At 31.3% G+C, this 18,949-nt stretch overlaps 2 protein-coding genes across 2 annotated transcripts; one reads left to right on the top strand and one right to left on the bottom strand.

The window, feature by feature from the left end:
• The first annotated feature begins 2,195 nt into the window (after positions 1–2,195).
• On the top strand, positions 2,196–3,499 carry LOC106339079. Its single transcript, XM_013777898.1, has 2 exons — positions 2,196–2,501; positions 2,606–3,499. Exons 1-2 carry the CDS (start codon positions 2,196–2,198, stop codon positions 3,497–3,499), a joined length of 1,200 nt encoding a protein of 399 aa, XP_013633352.1.
• A 1,100-nt stretch (positions 3,500–4,599) lies between these two features.
• LOC106337642 (probable tyrosine-protein phosphatase At1g05000) lies at positions 4,600–7,880 on the bottom strand. The gene is made up of 6 exons (XM_013776764.1): positions 7,467–7,880; positions 7,278–7,371; positions 6,836–6,925; positions 5,346–5,403; positions 5,203–5,246; positions 4,600–5,108 (listed from the first exon to the last, which is right to left on the bottom strand). Exons 1-6 carry the CDS (start codon positions 7,754–7,756, stop codon positions 4,923–4,925), a joined length of 762 nt encoding a protein of 253 aa, XP_013632218.1. The 5' UTR covers positions 7,757–7,880; the 3' UTR covers positions 4,600–4,922.
• Between the last annotated feature and the right edge of the window lie 11,069 nt (positions 7,881–18,949).

The following is an 18,949-nucleotide window of genomic DNA, read 5'->3' as shown; positions in this document are numbered from 1 at the left end:
TAGCTTTATTTCTTACCCTGTATGGTTAGCTGATTTGGTGAGTAGATATATATTTTGGGACAGAGATTGAGATTTCTTGTGCATTTGTGTGTCTGAGTTTGAATATTCGTTAGTTAACCTTTAGGAAAGGATGTTTTACGGTTTCCCATGTGTACGACCAGCGCTCGATTTGACCATCTCTTATGACATTTCCGAAATCTCAATATATACCGTTTTTGGTTTAATCTCCAAGTCATTTGCACATTAAAAACGTGGAATCTTCAAAGTCCATTCACTTTTAAGTCACTAATTAAGATCGTCATGTTCTTGAAATTAAGCCGTTACCATGGTGATTGATCACTTTGATCAAACTCCCTTTTGCTTGTTTAATTTCATCACAACGAGTCTTTTTATTGCTCATAGGAAGTAATATGGACTAATTAATGGTGCTTACTGAGTAAAATGCTCAGACTCCATTAATGCACATTTAAGATTGATGATGACAAAGATCAAGATTTATCTGATAAAATGAATCCCTCACGCTCTCTCTTAAATATAAAGAATAGCATAAAATATTTAAGCAGCAAAACAATAAAATGCAGGATTTTTCGTCCAAATCAAATCCTAATATTTTTGTTTAAGAGACTAATTAATGACCAGACCTGTCAAAATCTTTACGTAAAGAGTCTTTGTACAAATCAAAAGGTAAAGAGAAGTTTCATAGATCGAATATTTTAGACGTTCCAACTATTCATAATCTTCCACCGACGGTCCCGCAGCTCGTCGCTAATCGCCATCACATTTAATAAACGTGCAGAAACCACTTAACAGAATTACTATCATATTGCTACCACTAAGGTGGGAAAATTGCTTTGTTCCTGCGACTGGCCCTTGTTAACTCCTCAAGGTAAAGAATTTGGGCGTGTAAGTTTTTTTGTATAACTATGTAGCATGCGGTGGACCATAATCTCTTTGGCATCAGTATACATGACTCACATGTCCATCGACAAGATCGTAATACAAATATTGCACTTATTGACACTAGTATTTTACTATCTTATGATCCGCTGAGCTTTTCTTAATGCGTTTGATTCGTTGTGGTCATGTAGATTAAGATAGGCTTTTCGTGTTGCTCACAAACGATCCGCTTCAGCTTCCTATAAAAATCTCATTTGAAAATCCTATTTTATTACTTTTTATCATCTTTTAATTTTTATTATAAGATATATTCTCATGAAAACTTCTTAGTAAAAATGCTTTTAGTTTTAGTATAGTTTCACTTTTTTTTTGTTTCCGTTTTTGTGCGATCTTTCCGAATTGCACCTGACAAAACTAGGTTTGTTTCTTGATTTCTAAATTTAGATTTTTTATATTTGTTTATACATAATAATCAGAGACTGAAGGAAACAAATATATTCCTTAATATGGTTTTTTTGTTTTTGGTTGTTACTCACGTATCAACTGTTTCAATAGCTATATTTCTTGTTCGTATAAACACGTTGGGCCGTATTAAACTAAAGCCCATTATTAGTTTGAGCGTCTTACCGTCGGATATTCGTGTATGCTAAGTTATCTCCTGCTATGTTCAAAATGATTTATTTAATGTGGCATATTTTGCCTGTTTATATGGCAGGATCGCATCATCTCTCGTCTCCAACAACCTTATTCACTAGATTGTATTCTAGTTGAAGCAGAATATCAGGCGAGTCATCTCACTTAATAGTATTTGCTACTTCCAGGACCAAGTAAACTCTATTGCTTTTGTTATCCTACTGCAAATTCATATTTGAAGTCATGTCATTTCACAGTATCTGATAGCTTTGTATCTTCAGAAACAATTTTCAGAGTTGGTACCTCACTCTATATAGGAAAGAAAGGAGACTCCATCTTCTTGCAAATGTCATAGCGTCTTTTATCGATTGGAGTACTCTTTTACTAACTGGAGTCAAACTCTAGTAACTTGTGACATAAGTCAGAGTAATTCTAGTAACTTGTGACATAGATAAAGTCAGAGTGACTTTAGTAACTTGTGACATAGGAAAACACAGAGTGGCTCTACCCTTTTTACCAATTTTTTTTTTGTAACTGGACTCTTTTTACATTTATAAATCGAAACCCTAAATGATTTTCTCTCTTACCATCTATAATTACCTTTAAATCACTCCCTATCGTCGCCTGGCGTTTAACATCATCGTTGTTCTTTACCCGGAGAACCAATGCATCCACATGCTTCCCGCCGCGACCGGACACCCCGAGGACCAGTTCCTCAAAGCCCTAATCACAACATAGCTCCTCCCAACGCCATGCTCGAGATTGCTGCCTCTCAACCTTACACCACCGTCCACCCTCCCCGCTTCAACTCTTTCGTCCCCGACGCTCAAATGCTATTCCACGTCCTCGGAATCTGCGACCAGCTAATGCTCACCACCACCCAGTTTCTCCGATCTTCTCCTTCCTGGCTCCCGATCGTCTCACAGCTCTACATCTCTCTCCTCTGGAACTTCACCATCCTTCGCAACTTCGTCAGTTCCAGACTAGGATCTTTCTTTCAATACTATCAAATCTTGAACGAACTCGAGTTCCTCAGTCTTGTATAGTTCCTGGTCCCTTGGTCTCTTTCTTCCAGTCCTTAGCCTCCTTTAACGGCCGCTTCTTCGACATCACTCCGATCATCCCCGAGTTCACATCCTTATGGAACGCTTCAGCGTTTCATATAAACGCTGATTACGCTAGACAGATCCCTATACCAGCCATAATCCTCGACCAGCTTCACCACTTCGCCACCAGCGACGACACTGACAGCTTTCAGTTTCAATGGTACGGTAACGTCTTCTCTCAAAGCATTCAAGAATACGAACCGCATGGTCCACAACTCTGCGGTTCACTATTCTCCACACCTCAGCAAACCGCCTCTGCTCGCGCCTTCTGGAGCTCCGTCTTCGTCGGTGCGACACGTGTCAACGCCGCCGGTGAAACCGCTCCATTCACTTCGATTCTAAACCTCTTCGGTTTCGAGAATTCTCAAACCAACTGGTTCCAGTACACATGCATTGTCATGCATAACTATTCAAAGTACGACTACGGTTCTGTCCCCTTGAGCTCGATTCTCCCGACCGAACTCGGTGCTGTCGCCGTAAGAGGCGCCCCTTCGATCAACGAAGCAACTCGAAGCTTTCTCTACCCAACCGACGCCGAGATCGAGCCGTTCACTTCGTCGAGATTCAATCCTCGCCGTCAAATACCGTTAGCAATGTCAGTCACTTTTAAGCATTGTGAAAATGACGGGCTTGGTGAAGAAGTCGAACGTTATGCTATTGTGGCTCACACTAACCTTCGGTGGCCTCTTGAGAATGGTGATCAGAACGAGTGGACTCGCGTTAACTCGTGTGTAACTCATAGAGGAGATGTTTGGTCGTTAATGTGCCATCGTTTCTCAAACCCAGTAGTCAGTCTTCACTTGCAATTAGGTCAAGTCCTCGTTTCACGCTATCATTTGCACGAGCTTTATCTTATATATTAAATATATTAAAATAAAAGTCACAACTTGATTTATACGTGATTTTTTAAAAAAATTGACCTAATATATCTATTTTTAGAAAGTCAAGTTACATTTAATATCTAATCTTATCATTTAAATTTTGGGTCTACCAAAATTTTTTATTGAGCTATCAATAATTGGATTTAAACAATAGATGATCCATTAGATTTATAGATAGAATAAACTAAATAGATATAATTTAATGTTGTAATACTATACCTCTATATGATAAATATTTAAATATTTATCGATGTTAATTTTTAAAATTATAAAGATTATTTTTTAAATAACAAAAATCATATTATCTAACAATGATTAATCTTTACTACCTTAAACCACTGAATTTTTTTTTAAATTATATAGTTTATTTTAAAAATTAAACAAAAACTAAATGTTTAATTATTTACTCGATAATATAAATCTATGAAGCGAAAAGTTTATTTTTTTGAAAATTTTCTAAATTTGTGAAATGTTACAATATCTTTGAATATGACAATAAAACAATATTTTACTAATCTTTATATATATAGTTACGATTTTAATAATGAAATAATAATCTAAAAGATACAAATACAGTTGAAAGTTTGAAACAATTTATTCAATGAAAAAAATAAACAGTAAACTTATTATGTTTTAAAAATTGATAGACACATATATATTATAATATATATCAATTTAGAATTGAAAACAAAATATTTATATTAAAATAAATGAAAACAAAAACCCGCTCGGTTGTGCGGATCGAAATCTAGTTTAAATGATTAAAATCAGATTTTTATTAGATGGGCATGTTGGAACTCAGATTTATTCCATCTTCAAATAATATTTTTTTATAAGTTTTTTTGCACATAGTTTTCGAATAAAAGTTTACCATTAATTAATAATTTATATTTTAATTTATGTTTTAGTTTTTAAATAAAATGTAATATAGTTTAATTTAAAACATTCAAAAATTTTAATTCAAAAATACTGTACATAACATCATTCATATAGAAAGATGAATATTCAGTGAACATTTATTTATATAGATATAAATATGACTTTTTTTTTGGAACACTGATATAAATATGACTATTATTATATTTATCTAGCTGAATGAGTTGAGTACATGAGTTGAGTACATGGATACATTGCATTATCAGCATACAAAAAAATCAAAAGAAAATGAATCTCTTATTTCTTTCTTCTTCCAATTACTATAGTTGTATTATTATTGATTGGATAAGGAGAAAAGAGAAACAAAAACAAGAAGAATGATGGTGATATTCCTCTGGTAGCTCATGATTGCTCTCCTCCTTTTGTTATTCAGCTAAGAAGATATACGAAAAAGGCTCAAGGGACTGACCGATGGATCAATCAATCAAATCCAAAGGACAATGTTGTTGTTTGCTGCTGCTTCATCTACCTAACTACTGGAGCAAGAGAAAGACATTGGAGTGTTTTTGAAACTCGAAACATCGAATAAATCCATGAACATTTGATCTGATATTCTAGCTTTAGCCGCTGCAAATCGCTTGTACTCATCGAAGATCGATGTCAAGCACCATTTCTGGAGTTTCCTCATGCACCCAACAAGACACCCTGTCCTATGCTGCAATATCAACATAACATTTGTTTTAAAGTCAAAAACACAGATATGATCAACTAGTCTAATTAAGGAGGAGATTTTACGCGCTTTTACATACCTTTCCTCGATTGCAATGAATCAAAAGTGGATGGTTCTTCTCATCTGAAGATTAGAAAGAAATGAAAAGACTATTAGACATATATTAGCGTGAAACATGTTTTTTTTTACATAGTATCTTTTAGGGCTTTTTATGATTCGTACCAAGAAGGACTTTAAGTGCTTCACGGATTTTATAATCTGAGATATTTACAAATGGCTCCTGCAAAAAAATAAGGAAAGATTAGATCACACAATCGATTTCTTAGCAAGTTTTAGTTTCAGCCACAAAATCAAAGAAGGTCCATCAAAAGCAGCGAATATGAAAACCAAAATGCCTTCCTATGAGGACTAGAGAGTTGTCACACCCAACATAAAGAATCTTAGCCAATAAGAAGATTAAAGTAGAGACCACAACAAACAAAATATGACTGTGGAATATTCATGCCCTTCCAGTCAAATCATTCTAACAAGATGATACAAGCCACTTTACATCGTTTTCTAGTCTAAAAAGCTTAATTGACAAGTCTATTGGAGAGAAAATTCTCATCACTACCACAACAATATATATTGGCACAATTATAATTACTTTTAGCCTTTTCTTTTCGGTTATAAAGATGATCCATATCAATTTAAAACTAGCCGCCCCATCACAAGTTCAACAAATTAAAATGTTTGGTTACTTATGGCTGCGGTAGAAATCTAAAAAGTTACACTAAGACATTTTACGATAAAGACAACTAGTTAACGACTCTACGCTCAAGTTTTTTTTTTGTTCTTCCCTCTCTTACTAACATTTCCTTGAAACGAAGAGTCATTTTACCAAAACACAAGCCACTTGAAATGAAGAGACAGGTATAGGTAGGTTTTAAATAACAGCATCTGAACTATCTATCTATCACTTTCACATTTCCAACTTTATCTAGATACATACCTACCACCAGTTCATAAGTGGATAACTTTACCACTAACACATTTTCGACGAGTCACTTTCTGCAAGTTTTCATAATCAGAACCAAAAAGTTTGAGATGTATTGTCCTTTTCAGCTACAACTTGTGCTGCCTTAAGAACCAGTTTTATTTTATTTTTTTGGTTCAAGATTGCATAAGGTATACATACCACTCATGCATCAAAGTGCACGCGCAACTAACATGAACAAGAAAACAGTATCACATAAACACAAAAGAAAAGTAAAAACTTTCAGAGTAGTGCATCTCTGACAAGAATTGAATTAAGCAACTCAGCACTTATTTGACGCAGCCCATTATCTAATTTTAAAAATATATATACAGTAAAAGGACAAAGCGGTATTATAGTTGATGAAAGGCAAGAAGAAATATACTTATCAAAAATAAAAAAGGCAAGAAGAAACAAACAATGGGGCCATGAATTTTAATGAATGGTGTACGCTTTTCTTGGGAGGTCATATAATGTGGTTTAGAATAGTCTCTTACAAGGGTCAAGTCCAAGACAAAAATCCACACACATGAAATGCCATTTTTAAGTCTAAATCATAACATGACAACGATAATGACCACTCTGAAGTGACATGAAACTAAGCGAGGATTAAAGACGAATTAGCTAGGATACATGCATATTAAGCAATTCAGATTGTGATAAGAAGGTATCATCCAAATAGTATTCAGGTTAATACCGTAGTTTTGGAATTTCCATTTGTATAGGAACCCTCTTTCTGATGCTTCCGAAGATGCAACCAAACCTCGTTCTCCAATCCTGGGAGACACTGCAAATTTAAAGATATAAACTTTAAATTCTGAGAATTCCCTTTATGTAGTTCAGGGAAAAGAGAGGTTCACTAAAAATGGAATAATTGTCACTAGGGTATCTAGAAGGGTTCTTGGGAATTCTAATATCAGTTTTTTTTTGCTCAAAAACACATTATATTGCTCTAATATAAGAGTCATTCATTAACGTGACCTTTAAGATTTGCATTGTATACTTTTCAGTTGAGCTAATAACACTTGGTAAAACAGAATTACTGAGCAAGCAAGACAATGATCAAAGTAAATGGGCATTGGGGAAAACAGAGTAGCAAGAAAGTGCCAACATAATAAAAAGCAAAAGCAGACACAAACCTTAGAGCCTTTAATGCCAAACTGGAAAAGCTTAATCCCATTGAATTTGAGGAACTGCATGTTGTTCTCAGGATACGCCTCTGGACACAACGATCTTTCACAGAAACAAGAACAAGAAAATCTTCAATAAACTATTCCTATATATATGTTTTTATTTAGAAAATATACTCAACTGATCGTAATGCTTACATGATTGAGCGAAGGCCAAGAGTCTTGAGGAAGGAGAAGTTGGTCGAGTCCGGGAATCCAGACCGGAAGATACCGTTATCGACCATCGCAAAGTTCAACGGAGGAAGCAGGCTAAGCTCGTCGCCGGTGGAAACTTCTACCAATGGTGTGGTGGTACCAGCCGACGGCGGCGGAGATACGTTGCTCCGGTGGTCAACCTTAGCTACTTCGATCGTCTGGAAGATTTTGCTTCCATCATCTTTCTCCTCCTCCTTGATAGACTTGTTCATCGTCTTCTCAATCAGTTTCATCCTCAAAACGAGTTCTGAAGATCTGTCTCTTGTCTTGTTTTTGATTTCTCGGTTTGGTTATGGAGAAGTAATGAAGATGGTAGTTATGTTTCCACAACCTTGTTGCTTTATATAGACACGCCATTGTAGAGAGAGAGTAACTTTGTTGTCGCTTTTGTAACTTTTAGAGAGATAAGAAAAGAAAAAGAACAATTTTGAGGGGATGGTGAATGAGACTTGCGTGTGTTTTTCGATTAATTAATTTTAAAAGCGTTGCATGATGTTAATTCTGTTTTGCGGGATATATGAAAATATAAATAATACTTAATTCATGTGTAAATATAAAGTATACATACGCCAAGATTCCACAACCTTTTATTTCCAGAAACAGAATATGACAAACTGGTTTACAAGTTGAGTTGGTTAATTTTTTTTTTCAGACTTTCAGTAGATAATATACGATTTCGCACGTATTATTATAATACGCTATTTTATATTTTGTTAAACTACTTATTTGAATCGCACGCCAAAGAAATACAGTTCATATTTGTGGTGATCAAGTGAAGCCGATAATTCAACATAGAACTTAAGTTGCTGGGTAAAACTACAATTTTTCTTTTTCACGACAAAAGAAATCATGAAACTGGTGACAGTAATATTGTGAGTAATTTAACACCCGAACAATAGTTTTGTAAAAAATAAAGGATGTTGTTGTCGTAGTTCGCTGACGTATCTAGGTTAGTTCTTTAAGGACCGACCCGATCGTGTCAGTATTTTGTTGTTTTTATATGCGAGTCCCTTTTAAAATTTGTAATTGCTTCTATATGTGAGTTTCCTTTTAAAATTTTATTTTCATTAATTCGTATGATTCAAGTAATCAAGTATGTTTTTGATTGGTAATTTAACAGTAACGATAAAAGATATATTAGGTATTTTGTTACTCCCTCCGTATTATATATAGTTTTAAAAAGTTAATTGTATAGAAGAACCGGCTGAAAATGTATAGCTGTGTATTTTGTAGAATAATTATGATAATATATTTTTATTTTAGGCTTAATGGTTTCCATAATCGTATGAATAGTACAATTCTCCATAAATGTTTAGCACTTACGAGTGGTTGTTCGGATACCCATTCGAGTTCAGATCGGTTATTTTGGCTTTTTGGATATTTCGGTATACAGGTATAAAACCCATTCGGATATTTTTACATTTTGGGTCGGGTTCGGTTATTTTATGTTTGGATTCGGTTATTTTGGATCGGGTTCGGATATTTAGATTTTGAAGGAAAAAATAAATTAAATTCTTCATTGTTTAAGTTTTTTTTGTATTTGAAATATATACTTTTAATTTAACTGTTTTTTATTTCTAATAGATTAGGTTTGAAGATAAAATTTGAAAAATAAAAAAACATTAAATTTAGTTGTTATTTTAAAATTTTGGATGTAACTTTTGTTAAAGTAAGAAACAAGAGCTTGATATGTATTTTAAGTGAGTATCAAATGATTTTGTCCATAATTATATGTATATTATATGATTTTGAACCATGTTCAGAATCAATATAAATATTTTGAATAAAATTAAAGAAGTAAATTAGAAATATATGGTCAAATATTCATATGTTCGATTATCTTCGGATATTCATTCGGGTTCGGATATCCAATCTCTTCTAATACAATACCTGTTCAGGTATTTTGCTATTTTGGTTCGGGTTTCAGTTCGGATTTTTCTGGTCGGGTTCAGATACGGGTTCGGATATTGGGTAAAATGCCTATCCCTAGCTACGGCCACTATTTTAAGACTGTTATTAATGTTGTGCTAATTTTCTCTTTTGTTTCACGAAATGTTTTATTTTCATGTATATATAGAAAATATAAATGATACTAGTATAATAACATTTTTTTTTGTCAACTACTAGTATAATAACATACACATATAGTTTAGTGATTTGTCCTAGTATTGTCTAGAAAGATGTGTGTAAATTATAGACGATACAAAAATGATTAATAATTAAGATATGTGAATCACAAATCATATTATCAACTCAACGACTAGATTGCATACCAACAAAACATATACAAAAGACTGAGTGGACTCGCATGAGCTCCGAATCAATAAACATGCTGCAAAGTGCAAAGGGCTCCCTCCAAATGTGCAGCTTTCCTTGTTTACATAACTTTTCTTTTGAGAATTTTGTTTACATGACTTACATTAAACATTTTTTTTTGCTCAAAGAAAACTTACATTAGACATTTTAAGAAATTTTGTAACAATATTAAATCAATGTTCATGTGGTCATTTATAATATGGACGAAAACGATGAAAAGTTCCAAGCCCGAAACAAAAAACCTATATTGGTTCAATCACTGCTCAAATGTGTTCCACTCTAATGTTTAAATAGACAAAATTTTCTAATTGGCTCAATAATTGTGCCATGCACGTCATGTTATTGTCATATACAATATTCACAACATATAAATGGAAACAAAGCAGCTATTTAAAAAACAGCTATTTAACCCTTAAAAAAATAAATAAAACTGGAGATAAAGCCAAAACTTATTAAGTATACACAGAGATATAATAACTATAGAAAAAAAAACTATAGAATCTTTTTTTCTATTCAACCGTAAGTGGTTCATAACTATAGAATCTTTTGTTATTCACTGTTGTCGTTCTTTTGTTATTAATTTAACTATTGGATTTGATCGTAGCTCGTATCTAAATAAGAATACGTAGTTTATCAATGCAATGTTATCATATTAATGAAGATAAGAACAGTTCTTCAGTTGATTTACAGAATTAAAATTTGTATATTTTAGAAGACCCAATTACAGACGAATTCCAAGCCGGTTTCTTTTTCGTCGCTTCTTTCTAAAAAAGAAGAAAAATAAAATAGCTAATGAGAAATCGAAAAGGCACATTCTGTGGAATATGCTTCAGATTTGGGAAAGGTTATTGGGCCCCGAGCTGAGCTGGCTCCACATCCCGTAATGAGCTCACCGTGTTAAAAGAATGTACAAATAAACCCTACCTAGGCGATTTTTCTATATTAAATATTTTTAAATTATAAATATACTATAATAATTTTTAAATATTTCCGTGTCTATGCATAGATATAAATATTTTTAAATTAAATATACTATAATAATTTATTATTATTTACTTTTAATTTTAAAATAATTTATAATTTATACACATTATTTATATTAATAATATTATAGTATTTTAATTATAAATATGATTTTATATATGTTATATCTAACTAGTTTTGTTGTTTTTCAATTGATTTAGTTATCATTTGGATAAATTAGATTGCATATCTGAATTCAACTGTAATATTTTTTATCTATAATTTAAAATTTTGATTAATTTCTTATTTACATTTAATTGGTTGTTGTCTTAGATATGTAAATATATTTAATGAAGATTATGTATAACTTAAGATATATTGTGCTTAGAATGAAAAAAAATTAAAGGGTTTGATTCCAAATTACATAAATTAATATTACGATAATATTCTGAAGTCTCATGCATATATATAAATTTTACAAAAGAACTAAAATGTAACAGTCGATTAATATTTTATTTTCATTTTTAATATGTTTTGAGTTGTCTTATGATTTATATTTACAAAATAAATTATTATTCTTATAAAATTATACATTTTTATCATAGTTATATCTATGATTTTAGATATAAATTTGATTAATCGAGTCACTCATATTGTGATTAAATCGAGTTACATATATTATTTTAAATTCAAAATGAAATATAATTATTTTTTTATTATAATTAAGTCAAATCAAATCAATTTTACTTATCGTTTAAATGTGCATGTATTTTCATAATATTTATCAAATTATATGTTGATGTTTTCTTAAAAAAATATTAGAAAATAAAGAGATGATCAATAGGAAATTACATGCATAAGTAGCTGATACATTTTTGAAAGCTCAGGAACACATATCAATATTTATAATAATTAAAATATTTTATAAATTCTAAATAACTTTATGCATTTGATTTATTTAACGGAAACTGAAATTTATTTTAAATAATCTTAAAACTGAGAATTCAGATTTACTTATGGTTCTATTAAGTTCTACAAACATAAAAACATAAAATTTAAAAGAAAATTTAATATTAATAAAAAAAATAACTTTAATAATGATAAAATATAATATATCTAACTCATTAAACTATTTTGTAACTATTTGATCAAACAATGTTTATTTTTTTAAAAAAAAAAATTAATATCGCTTAAAAATAAGCAGTAAACAAAATTGTGAATGTATTTGAAAATAATATTAAATAAGTAAAAAATATAATTTATCGATATTTTTTTTTCTGTAATTGAAAGATATTATAGTCAACTAAATATATGAAAAATAAATAAAACATTTCAATATTACTAATTATAAACTATTTTAGTCAATTAAACATATATCAGTTTTAATTGTTTTATGTAATCATCTACGAAAATAGATAGATATATAAAAATACTTCCATTACTTTGAATATTTTTTGTATTTTTTCAAATAATGTCTTAAAAGAAATAATATTTTTTTTTCTAATATTAAGATTATCTGTGTAAATTGTTTTGAATAAAATCACATTATATACAATTTATATTTTTCAAATAAGAAAATATAAAGTATTTTATTAATTTAAAAGTATATTTTATGTTATTGAAAAATATTTTTTAAATGTAATATTACTATTTTGTGAACTTTCGTTTTTTTACGAAATCATATCATATATACATATATTTTCGTTTTTCAATTATTTTTTTAACTTTGTGAGAAAAATTCCTTTTTATTACATGTGTATGTTTTTGGAATTTTTTAAGAGGAAATAATATTTATTTTTCTAATATCAAGATTATTTGTGTAAATTGTTTTTAATGATATCATATTATATACAAATTTATATTTTTCATCGAAGAAAATATAGATATAAAAATTTATTTTATTAATTCAAAAGTATATTTTATGTTATTTAAAAATATTTTTTAAATGTAATACTACTATTTTGTGAACTTTTTTTTTTTGTGAAATCATATTATATATACATATATTTTCGTTTTTTATTTTTTTTAACTTTATAAAAAATTTAATTTTTTATTATATGTGTATATTTTTGGAAATTTTTTAAAAGGAAACTAAATAAAAAATAAATAATAGTATTTTAAATATAAATTAATTCATTAAGAGTATCATTGTAATCAATCATCGTGAAATTTAACGTGAGAGCGACACATAGGAAAATAACTTCTTAAATAATATTATAGAGATTTTCGATTTAGCATTTTTGTTATAATTAACTTTTGTATTAATCCAAAGCTTATGTGTTAACATTAGTCCAGAAAATTGCTTCGATAAACTTGACGTCATACAATTAAGTTATGCTATAAATTTGTTAATTTTCAACCAATTTTCAACCTCATATTCCTTCTGTTTGCAAAGGACAAAATCTTTTAGAAATATAATAAAAATTTAAACTTTATGTATTTTATTAGTTAATAAAGGACAAATAATAAGCATAAAAAGCAATTGAATTTATTAAATTATTATTGAATTAAATTTATTAAAATAGTTAATCAAGCAGAGATGATTTTTTATTAAACTTCAATGGTTTTTAATATATACGTAAATCTGGAAATAATAAAAAATAAAAAGAAAATATCTCTTTATATATATGTTTATCTGAATTCATTTTGCTGGGTTTCCTATCTCAAAAAGTTCAGACCAAGGTTGTTAAAGAAACATTCATAAAACAAACCTTTAATTAAGACAGAAGATTCACAAACCAAAATTGTCGATTGACATTTAATGGTATGTGTATTGGTTTTTAACCTTTTTTTTTAAAACATTTTAATTTAGTCTCCTCTAACCAGTGATACAAAGGTCTGTATTTTTTTTTTTTTGAACTATAAACTACAAAGGTCTGTGATACAAAGGTCTTTATATTCGAACGTGCTTAAACAAAGATTCAGTCTCATATATCTAAAAAGGTTTTTTTCATCAAGTGAATTATAATGCATTACATTTTGGCTCATCCCGAAACCCATTTTTGGAAGATGGGATTAGATATATCTGATAAGCTCTCGGTCCACTTTTTAAATTAGGATTGGTAATAAGACGGGTTGGGAGATAATAGAAAATAATGTGGAATGATTTTGATACAGTGACATTTCTAGAGTCATGATAATGATAATTTGCCATCGAATAATGCCTGCAACACGAAGAACTAGCTTACATACTTATGAGATAATATAATTTGTTAAAAAAAGATAATATAATGTGTTGTTATAAGGATTATCCAATATTCACGTTTCTTAAAAGCGACTAACCAGGGAGTCAAGAAAAACAGAAAAAAGCTTTGTCGTAAATTAATTGGGTTAGGGATGATGTCGTCTAGGAGGCTTTTTCAAAATTGAGATTCATTCAGCTGAGGACCCGATATTGGTATCTCTATAGAGGGTCAAACCACCTGTGGGGCTCCTACGCAAGAGACATGTTTTTTTCTTCGGTGTCCAAATTGGTTCAATCTCTCGGCCGGGCTTCTAATATAATTGACCACAGACAAATATAAACAAAAAATGAAATAATGGAATAACTTATTAACTTGTGGATAACATAACCCTTCCACAACAATTCGCGGACTATATATAAAAAAAAAACTTAGTATTGAATAAGAGACACATCACCTCATATGTTGATACCACCATTAGTTTTATGTATTCTCGTCCTTTCGATCTTTTTAGACTCTTGTAAAGAGATTCCATGACCAATTTAAATAAGGAAAATGAGTAGTTCTTATTATTACTGTTAAATATATATGTTATATTTTTAATAATGTTTTTTGTACCATTTCAAATGCATGTTTTAGATATCGTTACAACTTCGTCTTCAATATTGATTTCAAGAGTCTTGTAAAATTTAGTTGGATCAATATGAGATGCTCTAAGTTGGACTACTAGCAAAAATGTCGAAGTCTTATATTATGGTTTTTTTAATTGATAATTATTAATTTACTATACTATGAATTCCCCAAACTTTACAAATAAACGAAATTATAGAATCTAATGCCGAGTTATACTTTATTGGGAAACACCTTGAATGGTGAATGTCGGTATGTATACATAATACTATTGTAGGATTGAATTGGTCAAATGAAAAAGTTTTAGCTAAAAGAATACATTATTATAAGTTTTGATTATTGTTCCACCTCAGTGACTTAGAGCATGATTAATCCAGAGTTTTTAGGATAGGGTTTTTAACGGAAGTTAAGAAACTGTTTCTTAACTTTTAACTAAAAAAATTAAGAACCGGTTCTTAAACAAGGATTTTAAGAACCGATTTTTAACATTTTTAGTTAAAAGTTAAGAAATATTTTCCTAACTTACAATAAGAATCCCACTCTAAAAACTCTAAGTGGGAATTCATTCATATCTCTCCCATCATTTTCTGTTCTCGAGTTGGTCACTGTATGGAAGAAGAAGAGACGACGAGACGAGAAGCCGATCCAATCATTCCAACCTCTCTTCAAACCAAAAGGACAAAGATAAAAATCATATCGTATAAATATATTCTCTGTCTATCTAAATATTCTTTGTCTCCAACCATGTGAACCAATGGTAAAATACACTAGTATTCAAATATATTTATATTTAGTAGTGAAAGTTCGTTGTCTTTTAAAAAGATATTTTTTTTTTTTGATTAACCTGAGGGTATCCCAGGCCCATGGAGAAGCCCAGACTAATCCCCAAAGGGAGGTGCAACCCACGGATAGACCTTCTCTCCGGATATTCAAATGGGCCCTAAAGCATGGACCCATATCCGTGTGGAGTGTCCAGAGACATCATGAGGTAGTTCCCTCCGGCAGGGTTCGAACTCACAAACTGGGTGCAGGAAGGAGCCCGTCCTTACCATTGGGCCATGATGTTCCGGACAAATCCTTTCGTTTTATATTGGTTAAGACAACATGAAATGCAACTTTAAATCAAATACAAGTTCTGTAACATTCGATTCAAACTATAATCAGGGCTATACTTTTGAATAACATGATATTTAAAAAAGCTACCATATTTTATTTTTCTTAAAACTACCATGCTGTTTATGTTGGGATTTATTAAATCAACGTGATACTCTATATTGAATGATTAATACGATATTGTCCGTTTTGGGTCTTAGACAAGTCCGCATGGATTTACTTTTGGTTTCCTTCCAAAAGGCTTCGTACTAATTAGAGTTGAACATCTCTTTATATATTAGACAATTCTTGTCTAATTTTTTAATGTAGGATTTAGTTTGATATCTCACATTCTCCCCTTCAAACTAAGGGTCACACTCATTTCGTGTACACTTCCAGGATTATCTGACTTGATCTCTGCCACATACCTCTCATCCAAATTTCGAAGGGTACCATTCATATCTCGAAATGTATTTTAGTCTTCTTGTAGATTTTTCGTCAACCTAACTCTGATATCAATGTTGGGATTTAAAATGTGTCTTCTTGTAGATTTCTCGTGAGCAATGTTGGGATTTAAAATGTTTTAAATGGAGACTTCAAGATGAAATGGGTGAATGTTGAAGTGAGCTTGAAGTAACTTAGGGAAGAAGCTACTATTTTGCTATTGTGATATGGACTAGGAAAGTTATATTTTGAGTTGTGTTTTACTAATGAGTTTAGGAACTTAGTTTTATATATAATGAGATGCAAGAATGTTGTATAATTCGAGAGATTTGAGAGGTTTAGTTTTGAGTTATTTTATAAAGCATTGAGAGATCAATAAAGAGTTTAAGTTTGAGATAAAGATTTGATTCAATAGCTTACGGTATATATGGTTCCAAAATATTATTTCATTTTTTTTTTAAATTAAAAAGTATATAGTCATTCACCTAACTAATAATTATCACCTTATAGTTGGGCACAAAACTCCCAGTTAGATGATTATAACCGGTATTATATTTTTAAAATATACTTTGTTATATAATTTTCCGAGTTTAGCGTTTTGATTAGACAAGTGAATCTAATTATCTTTTAGATCACGGAATCCATAAATAAATACACTAATCTAAAACATTGGAATTTACTATATACGGCTGTATAAGTTAGTATTTAATAGAAAGTAAAGATTCATTTCTATATTCCGGTCACATTTCTATTGTTAGAATACATTGATTCAAACTAAAAAGTTCAAAGCTTCATTTCTAATTGTGGTCGAATTTATCGAATTGGCCTAGTAGGACCGAACTGATAACAATGCCTCATGCATCCACACACATTTACACAATTGACAAAGGAATATTAAGATTTTATATGATTTTGGAATATTTCAATGATTAATAATATAGACTTTTTTTTGTTTGTCATCTAATAATATAGACTAATAGATGAAGAAATAGGCAAAGGTAAAAGACAAATAATATTTCTTACCCTCCAACAAAAAATAACTGAGTTTCGACATTTCAAAATTAAACTCAAAAGTATTTTTGATATACGGTGACATCATGTAAATCTAGACTAAAACTCGATTCTATCTTGATAATTATTTATTTACTTATTATATATGTCTGAAATGATAAAACTGTTTTAATACGGTTATAATTTTTTTTTGTCATCAATATGGTTATTATACAGTTAAAAAAAAATGGTTATTATATATGGAATAATTTACTGTACTGACTGTTCAGCCGCAAATTGTGAAAACTATTCGTGAAGTTGGTTTTGACACTTCCTTGACTCTTATGATCTCTCGCATTTCCTTGAACTTTAACTTTCCCAGTGTCTTGGTTAAAATATCTGCTCTCTGTTTGACTCCAGCTATGTGATGCACTTCGATCAGTCCATTGTCAACACATTCACGGATGAAATGATAGCGGCGGTGAATGTGTTTGCTGCGGCCGTGAAACACTGGATTCTTTGTTAAGGCTATGGCTCATTTGTTATCAATCATGAGTGGCACCTTCTTGTACTATATTCCCGTTATCTCTTCCAAAAGATCCTGGAGCCAGATAGCTTGCTTAGCTGCATCTGTTGCTGCCATGAACTCGGCTTCACAGGAAGATAATGCGACTGTGTCTTGTTTATGAGAGCTCCATGTAATCGGACAATCTGCATAGTAGAACACATGACCAGTTGTGCTTCTTCCGTCGTCTTCATCAACATTATGTGATGCGTCACTGTAACCTTCAACTCCTACTTCACTTGAGCGTCTAAAGTTAAGACCATAAGCCAATGTTCCTTGTAGATAACGTAAGACAACCTTCAAAGCTGCTTCATGAGATGTCTTCGGTGTCTGCATGTATCTACTGAGGACTCCCACAACAAAAGAAAGATATGGTCGCGTGTGCAACAAGTATCTGAGACAGCCTATGTTCCTAATGTATTCCTTCTCATCCACATTCTTTTCTCTGTTACCTTTGGACAGTGTTAAGCCCGGGTCCATTGGAACATGAACTGCGTTGCATTCTTTCATACCTGACTCGCATAGTATCTTCATAGCATATCGCTCTTGTCTTAGTGTAATTCCTTTTGGATGCTGGACTACCTCAATCCCAAGGTAATAAGTGAACATTCCAAGATCACTCATCTCAAAGTTCTCTGCCATTCCTCTCTTGAATTTGTTCATATGATCAAGACTTGTTCCCGTAACTAGCAAGTCGTCCACGTATACTGCTACTAAGAGGACGTGTTCCTTCTCTGTTCTTCGGTAAAGTGCAGGCTCCTTCGAGCATTTAACAAAACCCAAACTTCCTAGAACCTTGTTAAGCTTCTCGTTCCAAGCACGTGGTGCTTGACGCAAACCATATAGTGCTTTCCTTAGTTTGTAGACTTTGTTCTCTTGCCCCTTTATCTCGTAGCCTTGAGGTTGACTGACGAATACTTCCTCCTTAAGATCACCATGTAAGAAGGCCGTCTTGACGTCCAAGTGGTGAATTTGCCAACCTCTTGAAGCCGCTAAAGCAATAAGAAGTCCTCTGTCTCGATACGAGCCACCGGAGCAAAAACCTCATCAAAATCAATACCATGTCTCTGTATGTAACCTTTTGCCACCAACCTAGCTTTGAATTTGTTAACACTCCCATCTGAATTGCGTTTGACTTTGAATACCCACTTAAGACCAATTTCTTTTGCACCAACATGAAGTTCAACCAACTCCCACGTCTTGTTCTTTATTATAGAGGCAATCTCATCATCACAAGCATCACA

This window comes from Brassica oleracea, chromosome C4 (genome assembly GCF_000695525.1).
Source record: "Brassica oleracea var. oleracea cultivar TO1000 chromosome C4, BOL, whole genome shotgun sequence".
NCBI classification, from domain to species: domain Eukaryota; kingdom Viridiplantae; phylum Streptophyta; class Magnoliopsida; order Brassicales; family Brassicaceae; genus Brassica; species Brassica oleracea.
Note: the sequence above shows the minus strand (reverse complement) of the source record. Positions and strands in the feature narration are given on the sequence as shown.

What these genes read in the sequence shown, in the direction of transcription:
- LOC106339079 (XM_013777898.1), top strand. Translation starts at nt 2,196, where the DNA reads ATGCATCCACATGCTTCCCGCCGCGACCGGACACCCCGAGGACCAGTT. An exon ending in TCACCATCCTTCGCAACTTC is followed by an intron (nt 2,502 to 2,605) that starts GTCAGTTCCAGA and finishes TCTTTCTTCCAG; the next exon opens with TCCTTAGCCTCCTTTAACGG.
- LOC106337642 (XM_013776764.1), bottom strand. Translation starts at nt 7,756, where the DNA reads ATGAAACTGATTGAGAAGACGATGAACAAGTCTATCAAGGAGGAGGAG. An exon ending in CTTGGCCTTCGCTCAATCAT is followed by an intron (nt 7,372 to 7,466) that starts GTAAGCATTACG and finishes TTTCTGTGAAAG; the next exon opens with ATCGTTGTGTCCAGAGGCGT. An exon ending in AGCACTTAAAGTCCTTCTTG is followed by an intron (nt 5,247 to 5,345) that starts GTACGAATCATA and finishes TCTAATCTTCAG; the next exon opens with ATGAGAAGAACCATCCACTT.